General features: G+C 38.4%; 1 protein-coding gene across 3 annotated transcripts in view; it reads left to right on the forward strand.

The window, feature by feature from the left end:
* ntrk3a (neurotrophic tyrosine kinase, receptor, type 3a) overlaps positions 1-19,363 on the forward strand; it is a 338,706-nt gene that overhangs the window by 184,077 nt on the left and 135,266 nt on the right. For all 3 annotated transcript variants that reach the window (XM_067435678.1, XM_067435676.1, XM_067435677.1), the window contains exon 5: positions 18,828-18,982. In XM_067435678.1, the coding sequence (XP_067291779.1) occupies positions 18,828-18,982 (155 nt within the window). The remainder of the gene's footprint in view (positions 1-18,827; positions 18,983-19,363) is intronic.

Consider the following 19,363-nt stretch of genomic DNA (forward strand, 5'->3'; position numbering starts at 1 on the left):
TTAGAATCTCTTGAAGCATTGAAAATACATTTTGGTCCAAAAATAACAAAAACTACAACTTTATTCATCATCGTCTTCTCTTAACTTTATTCAGCATTTTCTTCCGAACTGCTAAAAATCATGTGAAATTGGCGACCCGAATCATTGATCGATTCATTGATTCATTAACCATTTGAATCTTTTTGGAGTAACACAGAAGAGAAGACAATGCTGAATAAAGTCGTAGTTTTTGATATTTTTGGACCCAATGTATTTTCAATGCTTTAAGAGATTCTAATTAACCAACTGATGTCACATATGGACTACTTTGAGGATGTTTTTATTCCCTTTCTGGACATGGACAGTACAGTGTGCATAGACTGCATATGCTCTGGGACTAAAATATAAAATATCTTAAGCTGTGTTTTGAAGATGAACGGAGGTCTTACGGGTGTAGAACGACATTAGGGTGAGGAGTTAATGACATAAATTTCATTTTTGAGTGAACTAACCCTTTAAGAGCGCTGCTTATTTGTATGGTTGGTCTGGATCCTCAGCAGGCATTGGCTAATAAAGTGAGATTAAATACATAAAGTATATTTGTGTAACTTAACATATTTAATTATTGCAGGCTTGTGTAATATTCTGAGCTTGCATTTCAACCGTTTCTCTCGACTTGGGGACAGGAGAGGTGTCAGTCAATATACTGAAATGTATATATTTTTATTTGAAAAGTAACTTAGATATTTGTTGTACATTTAAAAGTAATGAGTTACTTTACTCATTACTTTAAAAAGTAATCTGATTATGTAACTCACATTACTTCTAATGTTACCCCCAACACTGATTGGTTATATATTAGAAAATATATATAGAAGATAATTAGGGTTAGTTATGTTTTTTTTTTAGTTATGTTTTTTTGTATTTTCATATCTGCAGTTCATCAATGGTAGAACAAATCAGTAGAAATTAACAGCCATACAGATTGCAGTTTTTAATTCATTTTTTTTTTTAGTTTAACTAGTTTTTTTTATTTTTTATTTGTATGTTCTTTTTTTTTACATAATAGGATTATAATATATATGCCTTGTGTTGGTCTACACGCATACGAGAATAAATTGTTCCCACGTTGATTTTGAAAATCTCAAAAGATCAAACGTTTGAAAGAGGCAAATGCACGCTCCCTCTTTCTTGCATTCTATATATTTCTCTTTCCTTCTGCCACTCCCTCTTTCTTTTGTAGTGTTTGGCCCTTTATGTGTGGAATAATAGGAAAGATGCTTTCATATTGATTGTTAGCCTGAGGTAATCACTCAGAAGATGAAGATAATAAGCTCAGCAGAGAACTAGAGAGGAACATGACTGATGCCTGGCAAAATGTTCATGCACTGGTAATAATGTCCTCCTGTATTGATTATTACTTCCCACTTACCCCGGCAATTAGTTTACATATTTAATGCAATTCGGTTAAAAAAAGCTAAAACATTTATTCACTCTTTTTGTGCCATTTAAGCATTGCAATATCAATGTTCATCCTTTACAATTTGCTTAATGCGTCTTATATCAAGATGTTAATCCAGGACTGATGGGGGCAATATATTTAAATGAAATACTGATTTTCAATGGAATACTGAACACAAAGGGTTGTGGGTAACGAGCAGGAAGACATTGAGGGAGCTGTTTAGATTTAATAGGGCTAGGTGATACAGAGAAGAATATATTTGATTATTTTTTTATTTATTTATATATATATATATATATATATATATATATATATATATATATATATATATATATATATATATATATAAATGATTCTGTTCTTTGTTTGGTCTGAAATGGCTTAAAGGGTGTGTTTTTTCAATGGGGGACACTCTATTTGTGCACTGTAAAAAATTTGTGGTGTTTTTTGTTGGTTTAACTTAAAAAAGTAAGTAACCTGGTTGCCTTAAAATTTTGAGTTTATTAAAATTAAAAATTTGAGTTGATACAATGAAGGAAATTAGTTTAATAAATAGAAACTCAAAATATTTTTGTATCTGAACCACATAAAAAATTTGATAAATCATGAAAATAGCACTATTTGGCATGTTTCACTGCGTCATCAGAAATAAAACACACACAATTACCCAATATGCTTATAAAATCTTTTAATAATCTTTTAATAAAGGTTATCGAATCTCAAAAAATGTTCATTGTATTAACTCAAAATTTTAATTTCAATGAACTCAAAATTTTAAGGCAACCAAGTAACTTTTTTTCTAAATAATTTTTTACAGTGTGACTGTTGTATAATATATAAGAACTATATACACTTCAGGCATAACATTATAATGACTAACACTGGTAAAGTGAATAACACTGATTATCACCTGTTAGTGAGTGGGAAATATTAGGCAACAAGTGAACCTTTTTGTCCTTAAAGTTGATATGTTAGAAGCAGGAAAAAAGGGCAAGCGTAAGGATTTGAGCGAGTTTGCCAAGGGCCAATTTGTGATGGTTAGACGACTGGGTCAGAGCATCTCCAAAACTGCAGCTCTTGTGTGGTGTTCCTGGTCTGCAGTTGTCAGTATCTATCAAAAGTGGTCCAAGGAAGGAACAGTGGTGAACCGGCGACAGGGTTATGGGCGATCAAGGCTTATTGCTGCACGTGAGGAGCGAAGGCTGGCCTGTGTGGTCCGATCAAACAGACAAGCTACTGTAGCTCAAATTGCTCACAAAGTTAATGCTGGTTCTGATAGAAAGGTGTCGGAATACACAGTGCATCCCAATTTATTGTGTATGGGGCTGCATAGCCGCAGACCAGTCAGGATGCTCATGCTGAAACCTGTCCACCATCGAAAGTGCCAACAGTGGGCATGTGAGCACCAGAAATGGACCACGGAGCAATGCAAGAATGTGGCCTGGTCTGATGAATCACATTTACTTTTACATCATGTGGATGGCCGGGTGCCTGTGCAGCGCTTACCTGTGGAACACATGGCACCAGGATGCACTATAGAAAGAAGGCAAGCCAGCGGAGGCAGTGTGATGCCTTGGGAAATGTTCTGCTGGGAATCCTTGGGTCCTGCCATACATGTGAATATTACTTTGACATGTACCACCTACCTAAGCATTGTTGCTGACCATGTACACCCTTTAATGGAAATGGTATTCCCTGGTGGCTGTGGCCTCTTTCAGCACGATAATGCGCCCTGCCTCAAAGCAAAAATGGTTCAGGAGTGATTTGAAGAGAACACGAGTTTGAGCTGATGGCATGTCCTCCAAATTCCCCAGATCTCAATCCAATCGAGCATCTGTAGGATGTGCTGAACAAACAAGTCTGATCCATGGAGGCCGCACCTTGCAACTTATAGGACTTAAAGGATCTGCTGCTAACAACTTGGTGCCAGATACCACAGCAAACCTTCAGGGGTCTAGTGGACTCGACGGTTCAGGGCTGTTTTGGCAAAGGGGGACCAACACAATATTAGGAAGGGGGTCATAATGCTTGATCTATGCATGTTGCTGTTTTTCACTAAATATGAAAAAAGTGAACAGCCTGCCATTTCCATTTTTTTTCATGCCAGATAATGGAAGTCACCAGCATGTCTATTGTTCTGATGTCACCAGGGCATTCGGTAACACAATCTTATACTTCCCTGCCCATCCGTAGGCATATTTCAGCGTCACTCACGCTTTCTCGGGTCACGGCAGACCACCATCAATCTCTGTCGTTCCCCTTCACTCGCTCTCTGTTGTGCAAACACTACTCATGCCTGACAGAGCAGCGCTGCATGTTTCGCTCCCATCCAATCCATATTGACGCGTGTCATTTAGAGCTGTGGTCAATGACGAGTCTTTATCACTCCCGTCGCTCCCACTGCCCGCTGACAGCTTCCGTCTAGAGCTTATGAAAAACACCAAAGCTGCTTAATGGAAACTGCATCCTGCCACCGTAAATGGTAATAGAGTCATTCCCAAGATGTGGTAGAGAAGTGCAGGTTGGGAAATTATACCTGCTGTTTGGAGCACATCCAGAATATCCATATGGATTGAGACGAATGTGGATTTCCATACCTTGAAGCTGGCAGTGCAGGCATATTGTGAAGGTAATGATGCAGAAGGTGTGAGAGCCCTACAGATACCAGGTCGCTTTTCTCCACAGTTTGTCTCACAAAGGTCTATGTGAGCATTCATTTGCAGATTTGTTTTAGAAAGTTAGGCATGAAATGGCATTCACTGTCTTTTAAACCGGAGTTAAGCAAACAATCTGTCTTTTTACTTTCATTTTTTCCTTCTGTCAGGTGCTGTGTGATTGTATATAACACCCTGTTTGATTGATAATTAGGTTGTGATGACTGGAGGGACTTAACTTTAATTATAATATGATTAAACAATGCCCCCCTCATAGATCAGGCTAACGATCCAGGAAAGCCAATTTAATCCCTGTAAGAATGACTCGGAGCATCACAGGAACAGTAATGAGAGAGAGAGAACCCTAATATCCGCCACATGGGGCTCGGTCTCCCTGCGAGGAGTTGTGGGTTTATATCTGTTACCACACATACGTGCACACACTTGAATGGGAAATTTTCTATTTTACATTCATTGCTCGTAATATAAGGTAATGACCCCCAACTCCAACGTTTTGGATGTCACTTTTTTTGACACCCAATTTGGTTGATAGAATCATTTACTTAAGTGTTTCACACTGCCCTAAGCCAACTGCTTTATTAGACAATTGCTACTTATTTTATTTGGCTCATTGGGATTTTTTTTTGTCATCAATTACAGTAACAATTTTTCCCATGTAAAATAACGCACGCAACACACACACACACACACACACACACACACACACACACACAGAGAGAGAGAGAGAGAGAGAGAGAGAGAGAGAGAGAGAGAGAGAGAAGAGAGAGAGAGAGAGAGAGAGAGAGAGAGAGAGAGAGAGAGAGAGAGAGAGAGAGAGAGAGAGGTTTAACAAAACTTTATTGTATCACAAAACCATTCATTACACTTTCACTTCAACATAACCTCAATTTAACTACACTTAAAAAAATAAAAATAAAATATTTAAAAATGTAAAATTAACACTCCATCATCAACTTCACACAAAACATTTCCAACAGCCCAAATGTTTGAAAATTCTAATACATTATTAACCATATTAAAATATGAAAATTCAACTTTAACTCGAGCAGCAACCAACCCTTTCAATACCATCTCTACATCAAGTGATCCAGTACCTAATATTTTATTCCTCCTGGTTATCCATATTGCCATCTTTGCTGATCCTAATAGATAATTTACTAAGCACACTTTTTTCCGTTCCTGAGTGTTATATTTCAGACCACTAATAAAATCTTTATGAGAAAAATTCACTCCAAAACCTTCATACCAACTTCTTAAAAAATCAAAGAGACCTCCTAACCTCTCACAGTGAATGAACAAATGATCTACAGTTTCATCCATTCCACAAAAGGGACAAGATTTCGGTACTTCTGGATTCAGGTGCGCCACGTGTCTGTTCGTTGCTATGATACCATGAATGAGTCTCCACTGTAGATCAGCTGTACGTTTCTCTATAGGAGGCTTGTACAGTGATCTCCAGCAACCCCTGAAGTCTGGCCCAAATAAATCTGACCACCTCCATGCCCTGACTTTCTTCAAAACAAGCCAATGGGACACCTTGACACACGCAGAATATATGGCTTTTTTGCTAATGTCCTGAAAATCTCCCAATTCTGGTGTTTTAAAAGTCAATATTGATCCACTGTCTTCTTGGTACTCCTCCTTTGGTGCAGCAGACACTGAAATCAATGGAAACTCGTAGACTTTCCCTCTGTCTTGTCCTTGCTGAAATTCTAAAGCTTCTCGGCAGACTCCTGGTAAAACTGCAATCACTTCCTTCAGAAGCTGAGACAAGAGTCTTAAAGAGTTTATTCCAGTCTCTTCCTGTAGTGATTCTGCGGTTTTCCACCCTTTGTCATCTCTGAGGTTCTCTACTTTTGTACAACCAGCTCTAATCAGACAGTTCCTCAATCCTCCTGAAGACAGACATTTTGTCTGGATAAGTGAATTGTGAAACAGAGGTTCCCCCATAATCCAGCCCTGTGGTTGATCAATTTCTCTGCTTACAGAAAAAGTCCTGTTCCACGTTCGTAGCATGGAATTATAAAATGGAGTCATATTTTTCAAGTCCAGCTCATTCGTTTTTATTAAAAACAATTGCTTATCATATTTAAGACTTGATGTCCTTCTCAGCAAAGCACACGCCACATTGCTCCACTCTGTCTCCTCCGCATACAGCAACCTCTGTGCCGCTTGTAAACGAAATGTGTTGATCCGACTTCTAATGTCCACAAGGCCTTGTCCACCTTCCTGAACTGACAAATACAAAACAGGCCCAGGCAGCCAGTGTTGGCCCGACCAGAAAAAATCCACCAACTTCCTCTGGATATCTTTAATCAGTCCATCAGGTGGCTCTAGCACATTCAGCCTGTGCCATAACATGGAGGCAGCCAAATTATTTATGACCAAGACTCTACCCCTGTAGGATAGTTCAGGTAATAGCCATTTCCATTTAGACAACTTGGCTAACACCCTATCCAGCATGCCTTCCCAATTCTTTTTCCTATAAATCTTAGACCCAAAGTAAACTCCTAAAATTGTAATACCTTCTTTTCCCCACTTTAGACCTCCTGGAATTTTTGGTAACCCACCATTACTCCAATCCCCCATAATGAACCCCTCACTCTTTCCCCAGTTAACCTTTGCAGAGGAAGCTTTTTCAAACAGGTCTAAGCTCTTACAGAGAGTATGAACGTCTTCCTGCCCAGTTATAAAAACAGTTACATCATCTGCATATGCTGATACAGAACATCTTAACTGTTTTGAAACAAAAACACCATTCAATTTACTTCTTAAATCACCCAAAAGTGGCTCAATTACTAAGCTATACAGTTGCCCTGAAAGAGGACACCCCTGCCTAATGCCTCTTTTAACAAATACTGGGCTGCTCAAACCACCCCCTATTTTGATCAATATGGAGGCCTTATTATACAACAACCTTATCCAAGAAATCATTTTTTTTCCAAAACCAAATGCTTCTAGAACCTTAAAAAGATATGCATGCCCAACCCGATCAAAGGCTTTTTCTTGGTCAATTGATAGAAACCCGATGTCACAGTTATCAATAGCTGAAACATCAATAATGTCTCTTATTAAAAACAAATTGTCCATAATTGTTCGCCCTGGAATACAATATGTTTGTTCCTTCTTCACCACAATATGTAAATATTTCTTAAGCCTATTGGCTAAACATTTGGATATTATTTTATAATCTGAACACATTAAAGACACTGGCCTCCAATTTTTCAACAAACCCAAGTCTCCTTTTTTTGGAAGTAGGGATAACACAGCTCTTTGACAACTTGTTGGAAGTACTCCTCTTTCAAAACATTCACAGATCACATCATAAAAATCCCTTCCTAAAATACACCAGAAATTCTTATAAAATTCTGCAGGCAGACCGTCCATTCCTGGCACTCGACCAGTAGATAGTTGTTGAACTGCTTCAGAAAGTTCGTTAAACGTAATCATCTTCTCAAGTTTTTCTTTGTCCACCTGATCCAGTTTTGGTAGCCCTTGTAACAGTTCATCCATTCCTTCAGAGTCACATTCAGTGGATCCAAATAGTTCTGAATAAAAGTCGATAGTCATTTTCCTCATTTCCAATGGATTTGAAGTCAATGTCCCATTCTCACGACGCAAACAATGTAAAACTTTCTGTTGCACAGCTTTGCGCTCCAAATTAAAAAAGTAAGAAGTAGGAGCATCAGTTTCTTTAATAGACATTACCCTTGCTCTAATCAAAGCACCCTTGACCCTTTCCTCTAAAAGGGCCCTCAGATCCATTCTCTTATCATTTAAACCCTTCATCGTGCTTACATCATTCGCAACAATCTTATTTTCAATGTCATGAATGTCTTTCTCTAGCTGTAATATTTTCTTTTTTATATAGACTGTAGAATTACAAGAATACTCTTGACAAAAAACCCTGATCTGTGTTTCCCCAATCTCCCACCATTGAGTCAAATTTTCAAAGTTGTTCTTATTCAGTTTCCACATTTCCCAAAAGAAACTAAACTTTTCATAGAACGAAATATCCTGCAATAATTTCACATTAAAATGCCAATAATAATTAGGACGTGACATTTTCATAATATTAAAATCAATAGTTACCAAATGATGGTCAGAGAAACAATTCGGAAAAATGTTTGCATTCATAATTCTGTTGTTTTCTTTTTTACTAACATATACTCTATCTAGTCTTGCACCAGTAATTGTTAAATCCAACATCTTAATCCATGTATACTGCCTAATCATCTGATTTCTATCCCTCCACACATCCATTAATTCAAACTCTTTAGTTAAGTTAAGAAGTTCATGACTTGATTGCGGGTGAGACTCATCTCCATTTCTATCTAATAAAAAATTAGTAGTACAATTCCAGTCTCCACCCATTATCACACAAGCGTCATCATTTTGTTGTCTCAATGTATTTTGTAATTTCCTAAAAAGTTCTACACGATCTGGCCCTTTGTTAGGCGCATATACATTAATGAACAAAAACACAAACCCCTTAATTTCTACTTGAACTATTAAAACCCTTCCTTTTTCTAATTCCATTGTTGACAGAACTTTCACATCCAATTGTTTTGAAAACAGGATAGCCACACCCGCACTAATGTTTGAACCATGACTAATAAAGCATTTTCCCTCCCACCATCTATACCATTCAATCTCATTTTTATAATCAGTATGGGTTTCTTGTAGAAACGTGACATTTATATTTTTTAAATGTATGATTTCAGTGACCAATGCTCTCTTGCTCCTGTCTCTTCCCCCATTGATATTTAAGGAACCCACTCTTATACTCTCCATAAGAAGGCTAAAAGTAAGAAGAGACAGACTGAAAAAGAAAGACAGCAAAGTCACCTTATGTGAAGTGCACCTCATTTGGCACGATTTAATTTACGTTTTGTATGACTTTTTCCTTTTCTCATCTTTGAAAGTATCTTTTTTAACCGGAATCTTTTTCTCTGACTCAAGCCATCTTCCCCAACCCTCTTCTGCCAATACAGAACTGAGGTTTCAAACTTATTTAAATCAGAAAAGAAATTCCTTACATCAACAGGTTTACCAAAAGTCTCATCCATAAACTCATTTATTTCTTCCAATGAATACACTTGATCACACGTAATTTGTGAAACATCAGATATATCTGAAAAATCAGACTGAACACTGCCATCATCATCATCATCCTCATTGACCATTTCCTTATCAGTATCCAACACTACCTTGGGAGACTGAAAAACAATACCTTCAGCCTTAGATTCCTCTGCCCCTCTACTTTCAGTGACCATATTTTCTTCAGCTACAATTTGTTCCCGAGCCTTTTTGCAACTAACTCCTTTGTCACAACCATTCTCAGCACTATTCTGCTTTTGAACATTGCCAGAACTGTTTTCCTTCTGCCCTTCACTGGTACACAGCTGAGCACCGGTAACACTGTCCTCTTGAGATCGTTTCAAACTTTTTTCAACGCGATTCTCACTATTTAGCAACTTAGCTTCACTAACGTTACTCGTATTTTCTATCACTGGCTGCTCCGCTCTCTCGTCCGATTTATTACTTGGACCAGCCTCACTGACTTCACTTCTAAAGGGACACGACAACTTTACATGACCCAATGAGCCACATTCAAAACAACGCATTTCTCCAGCGCTAGCATACACCATATACGACTTTCCATCAAAAACACACCTAAACGAAACATTCAGATTCGGTGAGTTCAGAAACATAAACACCTGTCGTCGAAACGACAACACATGTTTCAAAGCCGCATTCTTGCACCCGAGCGGGACCGTTTTAATGCCACTTGCGAACTTCCCATAACGAGACAGTTCTCTTTCTAAATCCGCGTCTGGAATGAACGGCGGAACATTAGAAATCGTAACTTTAGTTGTCGGCGAAACCAACGGCTGAACTGGAACAAAATTGCCACTTACCGTGATTCCACTTTCAACCAATCGGTTAACCAGTTGCTCGTCTTTCAAAAACACCACTAAAGCCTTATTCATCCGTGACGCTGATATAATATTCTCATGTCCCACTCGTTCTCCTATATCCAACAGTACATCTTCCACCGGAACTCCCGCATCACTAACACATCTAACCCCGTGCTTGAGTGACAAGGATGACGTTCCCACACTCAGGTGAGACGCCATCCCTCCCAAACACGAGGTCAGGCTTCCAAGTTCACAGTAATTTAAGAAATTTACTATAAACCAATTGTGCACTATTAAAATGTTATCAAAAAAATGAACTCTAATGAAACAGTAAGTAAGAAAATAAAGACAGGAAAACAGCTTTTTATATTTCCCTCTCACCAGCACGCTCACCCTCCCATGCACTTACTCCCCACTTCCCAGCATGCACCAGAGAGAGAGAGAGAGAGAGAGAGAGAGAGAGAGAGAGATTACATATAAAGTATATAAAGTCACACTGGCAGAAACATTTGCTCTGGAATAAATTGAGACCACTGTAACTTTTTCTTAAATCAGCATCTCTACAAATATGGAAGCCATTCCATTCCAATGTCTGTTGAATTCCAATACAGTCAAACCTCATTCTACTGAATGAGGTGCTGATTAGGTGATCACCTGAACCAAATCTTATTTAATAAGGAAACGTATAAAACAACACTTCTGTGGTCATCCTATCCTCTTGCAGTAGGACCATCTGGATGGCAAAATCAGTGCTAGTAGTACCTCAAAAGTAATTGAAATCAAAAAATAACTGTTGACCATGCCAAAAAAGTTGAAAAGAAAAGTTTTGAGTGAAGAAAAGAAGGGTTCAATTCTGGCAGAGGGATACAGATGGGTTGCTTCCATCCTTAAAATTTCAAAGACGGCAGTTCATAAGAACAAGGTCAAGCAGCAGACATTGGGGACAACAAAGCAACAGACAGGGCGAAAACGACTCTCCACTGAATGGAATGACCGGCAACTCTTTTGGATGTCACTCAACAGCTACAAAAAGAATGGCAAAAGGCAGCTGGGGTGAAGTGCATGGCGAGGATGGTTGGTGAGGATGGTCAAAACAGGCTCTAAGGGGCAGGGCTGAAGTCGTGCAAAGCCAGAAAAAAAACCTTCATCAATGAGAAGCAAAGAAGAGCCAGGCTGAGGTTTGAGACCATAAGGATTGGACTGTAGAGGACTGGAGCAAGGTCATCTTCTCTGGTGAGTCCAATTTTCAGCTTTGTCCAACACCTGGTACTCTAATGGTTAAACGGAGGTCTGGAGAGGCCTACAAGCAGTGTCTCGCACCTGCTGTGACATTTGGTGGAGGATTGGTGACGATCTGGAGGTGCTTCCGCAAGGCTGGAATCGGGAAGATTTGCCTTTGTGAAGGATGGATCAATCAAACCCCGTACAAGGTTGTCCTGGAAGAAAACGTGCTTTCTTCTGCTCTGACAACGTTCCCCAACTCTGAGGATTGTTTTTTCCAGTAGGACAATTGTCATGGCCTGCCCAATCTCCAGACCTGAACCCCATTGAAAACCTCTGGAATGTGATCGAGAGGAAGATGGATGCTCACAAGCCATCAAACAAATCCAAGCTGTGTGATTTTTTGTTTTGTTTTTTGCACCAGGAGTGGCATAAAGTCACCCAACATCAATGTGAAAGACTGGTGGAGAGCATGCCAAGACGCATGAAATCTGTGAAAAATCAGGGTTATTCCACCAAATATTGATTTCTGAACTCTTCCTAAGTTATAACATTATTATTTAGTTGTTCAAAATGAATATGAACTTGTTTTCTTTCCATTATTCAAGGTCTGACAACACTGCATCTTTTTTGTTGTTTTGACCAGTTGTTGCGTTCAGCAAATAAATGCTCTAAATTACAATATTCTTTTGGGGAATTTGGGAAAATGTTGTCAGTATAGAATAAAACAAAAACAATAATTTTACCCAAACACATACCTATAAGTAGTAAAACCAGAGAAACTGATAATTTTGCAGTTCCATACGCATCGGCATAGCGTCTCTGCATTTTCACCTGGAGCGATATGCCCTAAATTGTTAGTCATATGCATGCAGATGAAATGGTCTTTTCTGAAAGCATTAGATGCCCACGTTAGCACCTCAGCGGCTGGAGCTTAAACTGCCGCCCACTGTGATATGTCACAGCGTATGACCCCAGCAGCTTGAAACTGTAGAGCACCCCCGTCAGAGCCGTATCCCCTAGCTTAACCTTTCATTGGCTCCGTATAATGAATCTGAATGGATCTGTCGGTCTACATCCAGACCTAGCATTAAAGCCTGGTTCTGTCAGTCAGCCATTTTATCCCAAGGCAAAGTGCTTTCTAACATTACAGGTGTACCTAGCTGCCCTGTACACTTAACTTGTACTCGTTGACTTTAACCTTCTATTTGCTGCCTTGCTTCCCTTTGTTGTCGAATCTAACCAGCACCAAAATAAGCGTACTTGCAGCAGGTATATTTCTCAATTTTCATTAAATCTGGATTATGCCTTCTCTGTCGTCTTCCAGGCTCCTTCTTATTGGAAAATTGTTTCCAGGGAGAGTGTTAGTTGAGTTAGTACATATGGGTTTAACTCATATACAATGCATAGCTGACATTTACCCAGCATGTCTTGAGAACTCCCTGAACATACGCTAACGCAGTCTTCTGATTATTCATGTATAAATTCTGCCCATGTTGTGTGCGCTACTGTATGCAGATGAACAATTTATAAGAGGAAGAATGAATAAAGCATTTTTCAGAGTGCTTTTAAATTGCTTCATATTATAAAGGCTCAATTATACTCTCTGTCTTAGCTAGGAAGCTAACCGCTGTTTGTCACCTCCATTGCGGTGACACTTTTCATCAAGGCATAAGATGTGCATATATTCCAATTTATTTATCAGTATGTGCATTCCTCTGCCCACTCTTCAATGCTCCAGTGGATTTATTCAATGGTGTCCCATCGTTTGACTGCGTGCGGATACGGAAGCGCATGCATAATGTATGGCTACTGTGCGGATGTACTTTAGACCACGCTATTTTGGAATTTTTTCAAGCACCCAGGCTCAACGCATCAACGTCCCCTGTGTTTTTCCTTTTTTCTTCCCCGGCTAGCAGTCACCTTGACCTTTTAAAAGGTTAATTTGATATTTTATTCAAGTTTGCAAGTTATGAAAATAGTTATCTCTCTAGCTGTGAATTAGCTCTCCAAACAAGTGCACTCTGCTGAAAAATAGCTTTAATTAGCCTAATTATATTAGGTGGTTTCCCAGCATGCAAAGGCGGGTCTCTTTTGTTTTTTGAGATGTTTTAGGTGCTCTTGTCAGCTAATCTGGCTGGGAAACCAGCTAAAGACCAGCTTTGCCATGCCGACTTAACACCAGTTTGGCAGGATGGGGAGTCCAGATTAACCAGATGTTTTTAAAGGCGCAATATTTACGATTTGTTTATTAAAATATCCAAAAAACACCAAAAGAATGTTACATATTTTTGGTTTTACATTTTGTTGACTTCTGTACTTACATTGTCCCAAATGTTTCCAAAAAGCTATTTTAACCACAAGGAGAGTGTCCGTCATCTGTCAATATCATACCCGCTTTACCCTCGATTTTATTTTGTAGAAACCATGGATAGTTAATATATTAATGTATTGTGTGTTCTATTAGACAGGTGAGCAACTGTTTGGATACATTAATTGACAGAAAAATAATCATTGTTATATAGCTCAAGACAGTTAGTCTCATTGTTTAAATCTCGTTTTCACGATTTACAGTGAGTACCATATTTTACCATGCCTATTATCGATCTAGCTTGTCTCATAGTATCTCAAGTATCTCATAGTAGTCACCAAGCGAACGCACGGAGTAGCATTAGAACATAACTTTCAACACATTTAAATGTAAGTAATATGATAAAACAGCGCTGCGTTACCCCACATACACATGACCTGAAGAAGTCTCTCATTAGCAGTCACTCCAGCTGACTCATTTCGCTCCAACGGCTTTCACTTGTTACTACAGTAATGTTAATAAATCTTTTAAACATTAGCTCATCCATGAATGAGTCCCATATGATTCTTTTCCACCGGCTGTAGAGGTGAAGACAACAGCTCACATGATTCCACAAAATAAAGACGTCGTGTAGCATCTAACCTCTAGTGGCAAAAATTACATATTGTGCCTTTAGATCTGGTGGTTAGCTTATCTACCTTGGCCATATTGGTTAGGTTAATGTATTTTTACTTATTTTAGATTAACTTTGGACACTTGTCAGCTGGCCAGGCTGGGCAAGATCAGCGAAACAAGCTAAAGACCAGAACATTGGGAAAACAGAAAATGAGCGGTACATAATCTTGATTAGGCAGGAAGACCAAATTCAGGTCTCCAATTGAAATGGTTCAAGTGACTGATCACATCAAAATTTTTCAGTTGGCTCAATTTAATTTCTGTGAGTTAATTTGCATCAATTCACAGAATTTCAATTTGGCCAACTGAAAAATGTAGATGTTTTTAGTCACTAGAAATATTTTAATTGGAGACATTTTTATTTTTTACAGTGGAGGTAAATAGCAATAGTTGAATTTCTGTAGCAGGTAAAACTAATATGGAAATGTGGTGTTTTAGCCTGGCAAAACCAGTTAATCTGGTGTATTTGGATGGATGTTGGCACTTGTCAGTTGGTCTGGCTGGGAAACCATCTAAGCTTGGCCATGCTGTGAGACCGGTTAAAGGGATAGTTCACCCAAAAATGAAAATTAGCCCATGATTTAATCACCCTCAAGTCATCCTAGGTGTATAGGGCATTCTTGTTTCAGACGGATAAAAATTGAGTTATACTAAAAAAGTCCTGGCTAATCCTAATAATCTTTATAATGACAGGAATTGTTGCTCTGTTTTTGAAGTCCATAAAAATGCATCTGCTCCACACGGCTCTGGGTGGTTAATAAAGGCCTTCTGAAATGAACTGATGCATTTTTGTAAGAAAAAAATCCATATTTAAAACTTTATAAAGGAAAGTTTCGGCCAATCGCCCTCCATATTCAGTTTATGGAAAAAGTGTTGAAAGTGCCTCTGTGGTTCAAAGGCTTACGCCACCAGGTACGCTCGTCAGGCGTCGCGTACACTTCTTTAACTTCGAGAAGGCACTTTCAACACTTTCAACGGAAGGCGTTCGTTCATATACACCTAGGATGACTTGAGGGTGAGTAAATCATGGGCTTATTTTCATTTTTGGGTGAACTATTTCTTTTAAATCAGCCTAAGCAGTTTGGTAGTCTACCCTTGCCAAATTGGTTAGGTTAGTCTATATTGATTTGACTTGGACACTTTTGCACTGGATGTCCAGCTAAAACAACTAAAGACTAGCTTGGGACACCAGACAATGTGCTGAACACCCACCTGGATACGCGGAGGAGACCAGCTAAACCAGATAAAACCAGCAATGCCTTAATGTTGTAGAAGGTAAACCAGCCTAATCGGGTTAGCTGGTCTCTCAGCCTGACCAAACTAGCTTAGACTGCTCTTTGGTTTTAGGACGTTTTGGGGCACTTGTCAGCTGGTCTGACTCAAGCTAAACCAGGTAAAACCAACAAACCTTCTTAGGTTGGTTTAAGTTATTATTATTATTATTATTATTACTGGTTAGGCTTGCTTGTTTTGTTGGTGCAGTCATCCTATCTAAATTATATTGTTCTATTACATTTACATTTTATTGTTATTTAGCATTTTTTCTTTGCTATCTGTCGCCCATCAGAACAGGCCAATTGCAACCTATTTTTTGGGTTGTGGGACCCACTAGTTTAGATTATAACCACTAATCTAAAGTGTCATATTTTCAAGACGTGGGCTATAAATGAAGCGTGTCATGCGTGTTCTTTCTCCATTATGAACTGTTCATGACACTGCTTAGTATAAAGGAAATGTGCACTCCTCTCATTAGGCATGTTAATTTAGTTTTTAAAGGGTGGAGAAACTACTTAGACTCTCCTTTGATCATTATTCATCAAAGCTCCAAAATGCACAAGCAGGTTGCGCTTGTCCTTGTGCGGAACGTGCCGACAAAATTGTTTAAAGATTCACGAGAAAAATGTCCCCCTCATTTGTGCAAATGAGCAACAACTCCATTTCTCAGAGCTTACAGTTCGGCCCATTTCATATTCATGGGATTTAGCTCATATGCCTCTATCTCCTGCCCTATCTTGCAAATGAGAAAGGTTATCTCGCTCGCACCAATTGATGAATGAATGAGCGTGCAAAGGTTTAGGCGGGCATGCTCCGCCGGGCTGCAGACCAGGTGAGACGTATCCTGCGGGTTTAATATTTCGTACTCTTAAAAGGGGGAGACTCCCACCGAGATCATCTCCAGAACCTTCCGCAGCGCCGCAGGATCCTGCCGGCTGGAAGCCCTTTAAGCGAGGAGTGAGCGTAAAACGGAACAAAAGCGATTACACCCTATTCTTTGCTCTCAGTAACTATATGGTAGATAAAAGTATAAAGGCAGTTGTCATACACATTTCTAAATCATTACAATTGGGGACAGCAGAGGCAAATTAGTCTGTAATCTGACAAAAAGTGTAATTAGTAGTACTAAGGATTATTTTAACAGTTAATATTATATATTAAAGCTTGAAAAAATGACATTTTATGAATCCATTATTCTTTTTGGGAGCACTTGAACATGGATTGCACGGTTTTGGGGCTGAGTATTAATTTAGTTTTGTGTGTTTGGATGTATTTTTTTCTAGATATGTCACCTATTTAATTTAATTTAATTGTATTTTAATCTTATTTTGTTTTACTTTTATTTTATTTGTATATATACATTCCATCTGGTTTGTCTACATTTTTTAATGCTGGTTTGTTTGCTTGTTAAAAATCTATATTCTATATTTTATTACATCTATATCCAAGTTGTTTTAATTAAAAAATATTTTATCTCCTAGTTGATCTTTTATTAGATTTCATTTGTTTTTCAAAGGTAAATATCAGCTTAGATATACATTATATTTTATTATATCCATCTCCAAATTGTATTTTATTAAAATATATTTGATCTCCTAGTTGATCTTTTATTTTTATTTTTTTGTTTGTTAGTTTTTTGCTATGGTTTTCCTTACTTTACTTTGCTATATAATTAACAGAGGTACATATTTTAGAAATTAGGGCCTTTGAAAAATATCAGATGAGGACCTTGAAGGGAAAAGGTTGTGAACCACTGAAGGAGAAGTAAAGGAATGAAGGAGAAGATATAAGTAGGGAAGAGGATCGTTTCAAGTAGTGGAATGGCGCCCCTGACTCAACATTTCCAGTAAGTTGAAGACCCTCTAAACTCTCAGTGGAGCCTTCATGATCGCGGGGAGATATGTCAGAGTTGACATTTAGACATTTGGAGGAGGTTGATGTAGATGATGTCTGTTTTTGGTGCAGGAGTGGGGGTGGCTGCGCTCAAAGGTTGTTTGAAAGACCGTGAAATGTGATACTGAGAGGGCTAGAGATGGTTGTTGTTCGCAGCGATATAGCTGCTTTGGGAGTAGGTGTCGGAGTCATAGAGATGGCATATAGATGCTTCCGAAATGAAGCCCTTCACTAGGCCATGTGATGTAGTTGTGGGTGGAGGTGCTATCTAATGCCGGTTTTATGTGGGTTTGACCTCACACCCTTCCGTCTGTCCAGTTAAATGTATGCAATTATAATCCCATATGTTACTGAGCACAGAGACTATCCTTTTAGAAAGCCTAATGTGTTTTATTTGCTCACAGGGTCCAGCTTCTTGCTAATGAGGGCTGAATTAAGAAAAAATACCAGCAAATATTTATAATATACATTTTTTTGATATTGAAATATTTCTCTTGATGATGAAATGCCTTTTTTCATGTTTTTTGTATGCTGGGCTCCAGCAAAGGAAATGTTTTGGGCTCATTTTGATTAAAGTAATAAAATGTGAATCTTGAATGAATTTTAAGTCATTTCAGGTAAAAAAAAAATAATCTCAATTTAAAAGAAAAAAACACAGGTATGCACGATAAGTCCTATATCTTGGACAAATATGTGAATACACATTGTGATTTTGTTTGTAATATTTCGATTTTGGTGGCTTAAAATGGTTTTAAATAAACTTGATAGAGGATTGAATGATTATGATTGATGTAAAAGCTGATTTAAGATTGAGGTAAAAGATCTTATACATGCTAGCCATGACAGATTTTTCTTTGAGATCTTTCTTTGAGGTTGATTCTTTGATTCAATTCGCTCACGCCAATTACATAAGCAAGATTGTTCTTACGATTTGTTTTATTATATGATACCATTCATGATTTAGGTTACCAGGTAATTACAATTTATACTTTTGCGAGAATTCATTTTAGATTCTATCAAAATATTATGCCACATTATATCACATCTTGCAGCTTAGTTTTTGCCTTAATCCAGAAGCTCATGTTTTGTTTGACTTCGTTTGTGGGGACTCTGATCGCCCTGGGCCCCAGTAGTGAATTTGGCATGGCGAATATCTGGACAGACGTGGCCAGGAAAGGGCTACAGTCCAGAAAGCATTCGTACACAAAGCCCTGGGCACAGAACTCGTTCTGGCTGCAAAATGGAACACCGCCAACAGCTCTCCGGGCTGTGGTTGACTGATGGATGCTGGAAAAGTTAATGTTTTGAATAACGGTGTCCTTCACCTAGTTTGCTACTGGTTCTCTGAATGGACCTACTTGTAATTGTGTGCATATGTATGAGTCCTCACTAAGAACTCTATTGTGTTGTGGCAGGAAACTGGAAGGGGTGGTGTTTAACTGCAGCTGTGGTATCCGTTGGATCCAGCTGTGGCAGCAACGAGGCGAGGCCGGACTCCATAACCAGCAGCTGTTCTGCAACAACGGAGTCTCCAAGATCCCTCTACAGCTCATGAACATCTCTCAGTGTGGTATGGGACACTACCTGTAAATTGTGGTTGTCATTAAAAGAATGGTTCGGGTTCAATACAAGTTAAAAGGGATATTTCACCCAAAAATGACAATTCTCAATTCTGTCATTATTTACTCACCTTCATGACATCTTAACCTGCATGACTTTTTTCTTCTGTGAAAAGAAGAATATATTTTGAGAAATGTTGCTGATTTTTTATTATTATTATTATTATTATTTTTTTTTTATTTTTTTATTTTTTTCAACAAAATGCTCAAAAGTTGTTTTGGACCCAATTGACCATCATTGAATGGACAAAATCAAACATTTGTCAAAATAAGCTCAGATAAGTATGGTGGCCCAGTAGTGCAGCCGTACTAAATTAAACCACAACACAACG

The sequence above is a fragment of the Pseudorasbora parva genome, chromosome 25, assembly GCF_024679245.1.
Source record: "Pseudorasbora parva isolate DD20220531a chromosome 25, ASM2467924v1, whole genome shotgun sequence".
Taxonomy (NCBI): Eukaryota; Metazoa; Chordata; class Actinopteri; order Cypriniformes; family Gobionidae; genus Pseudorasbora; species Pseudorasbora parva.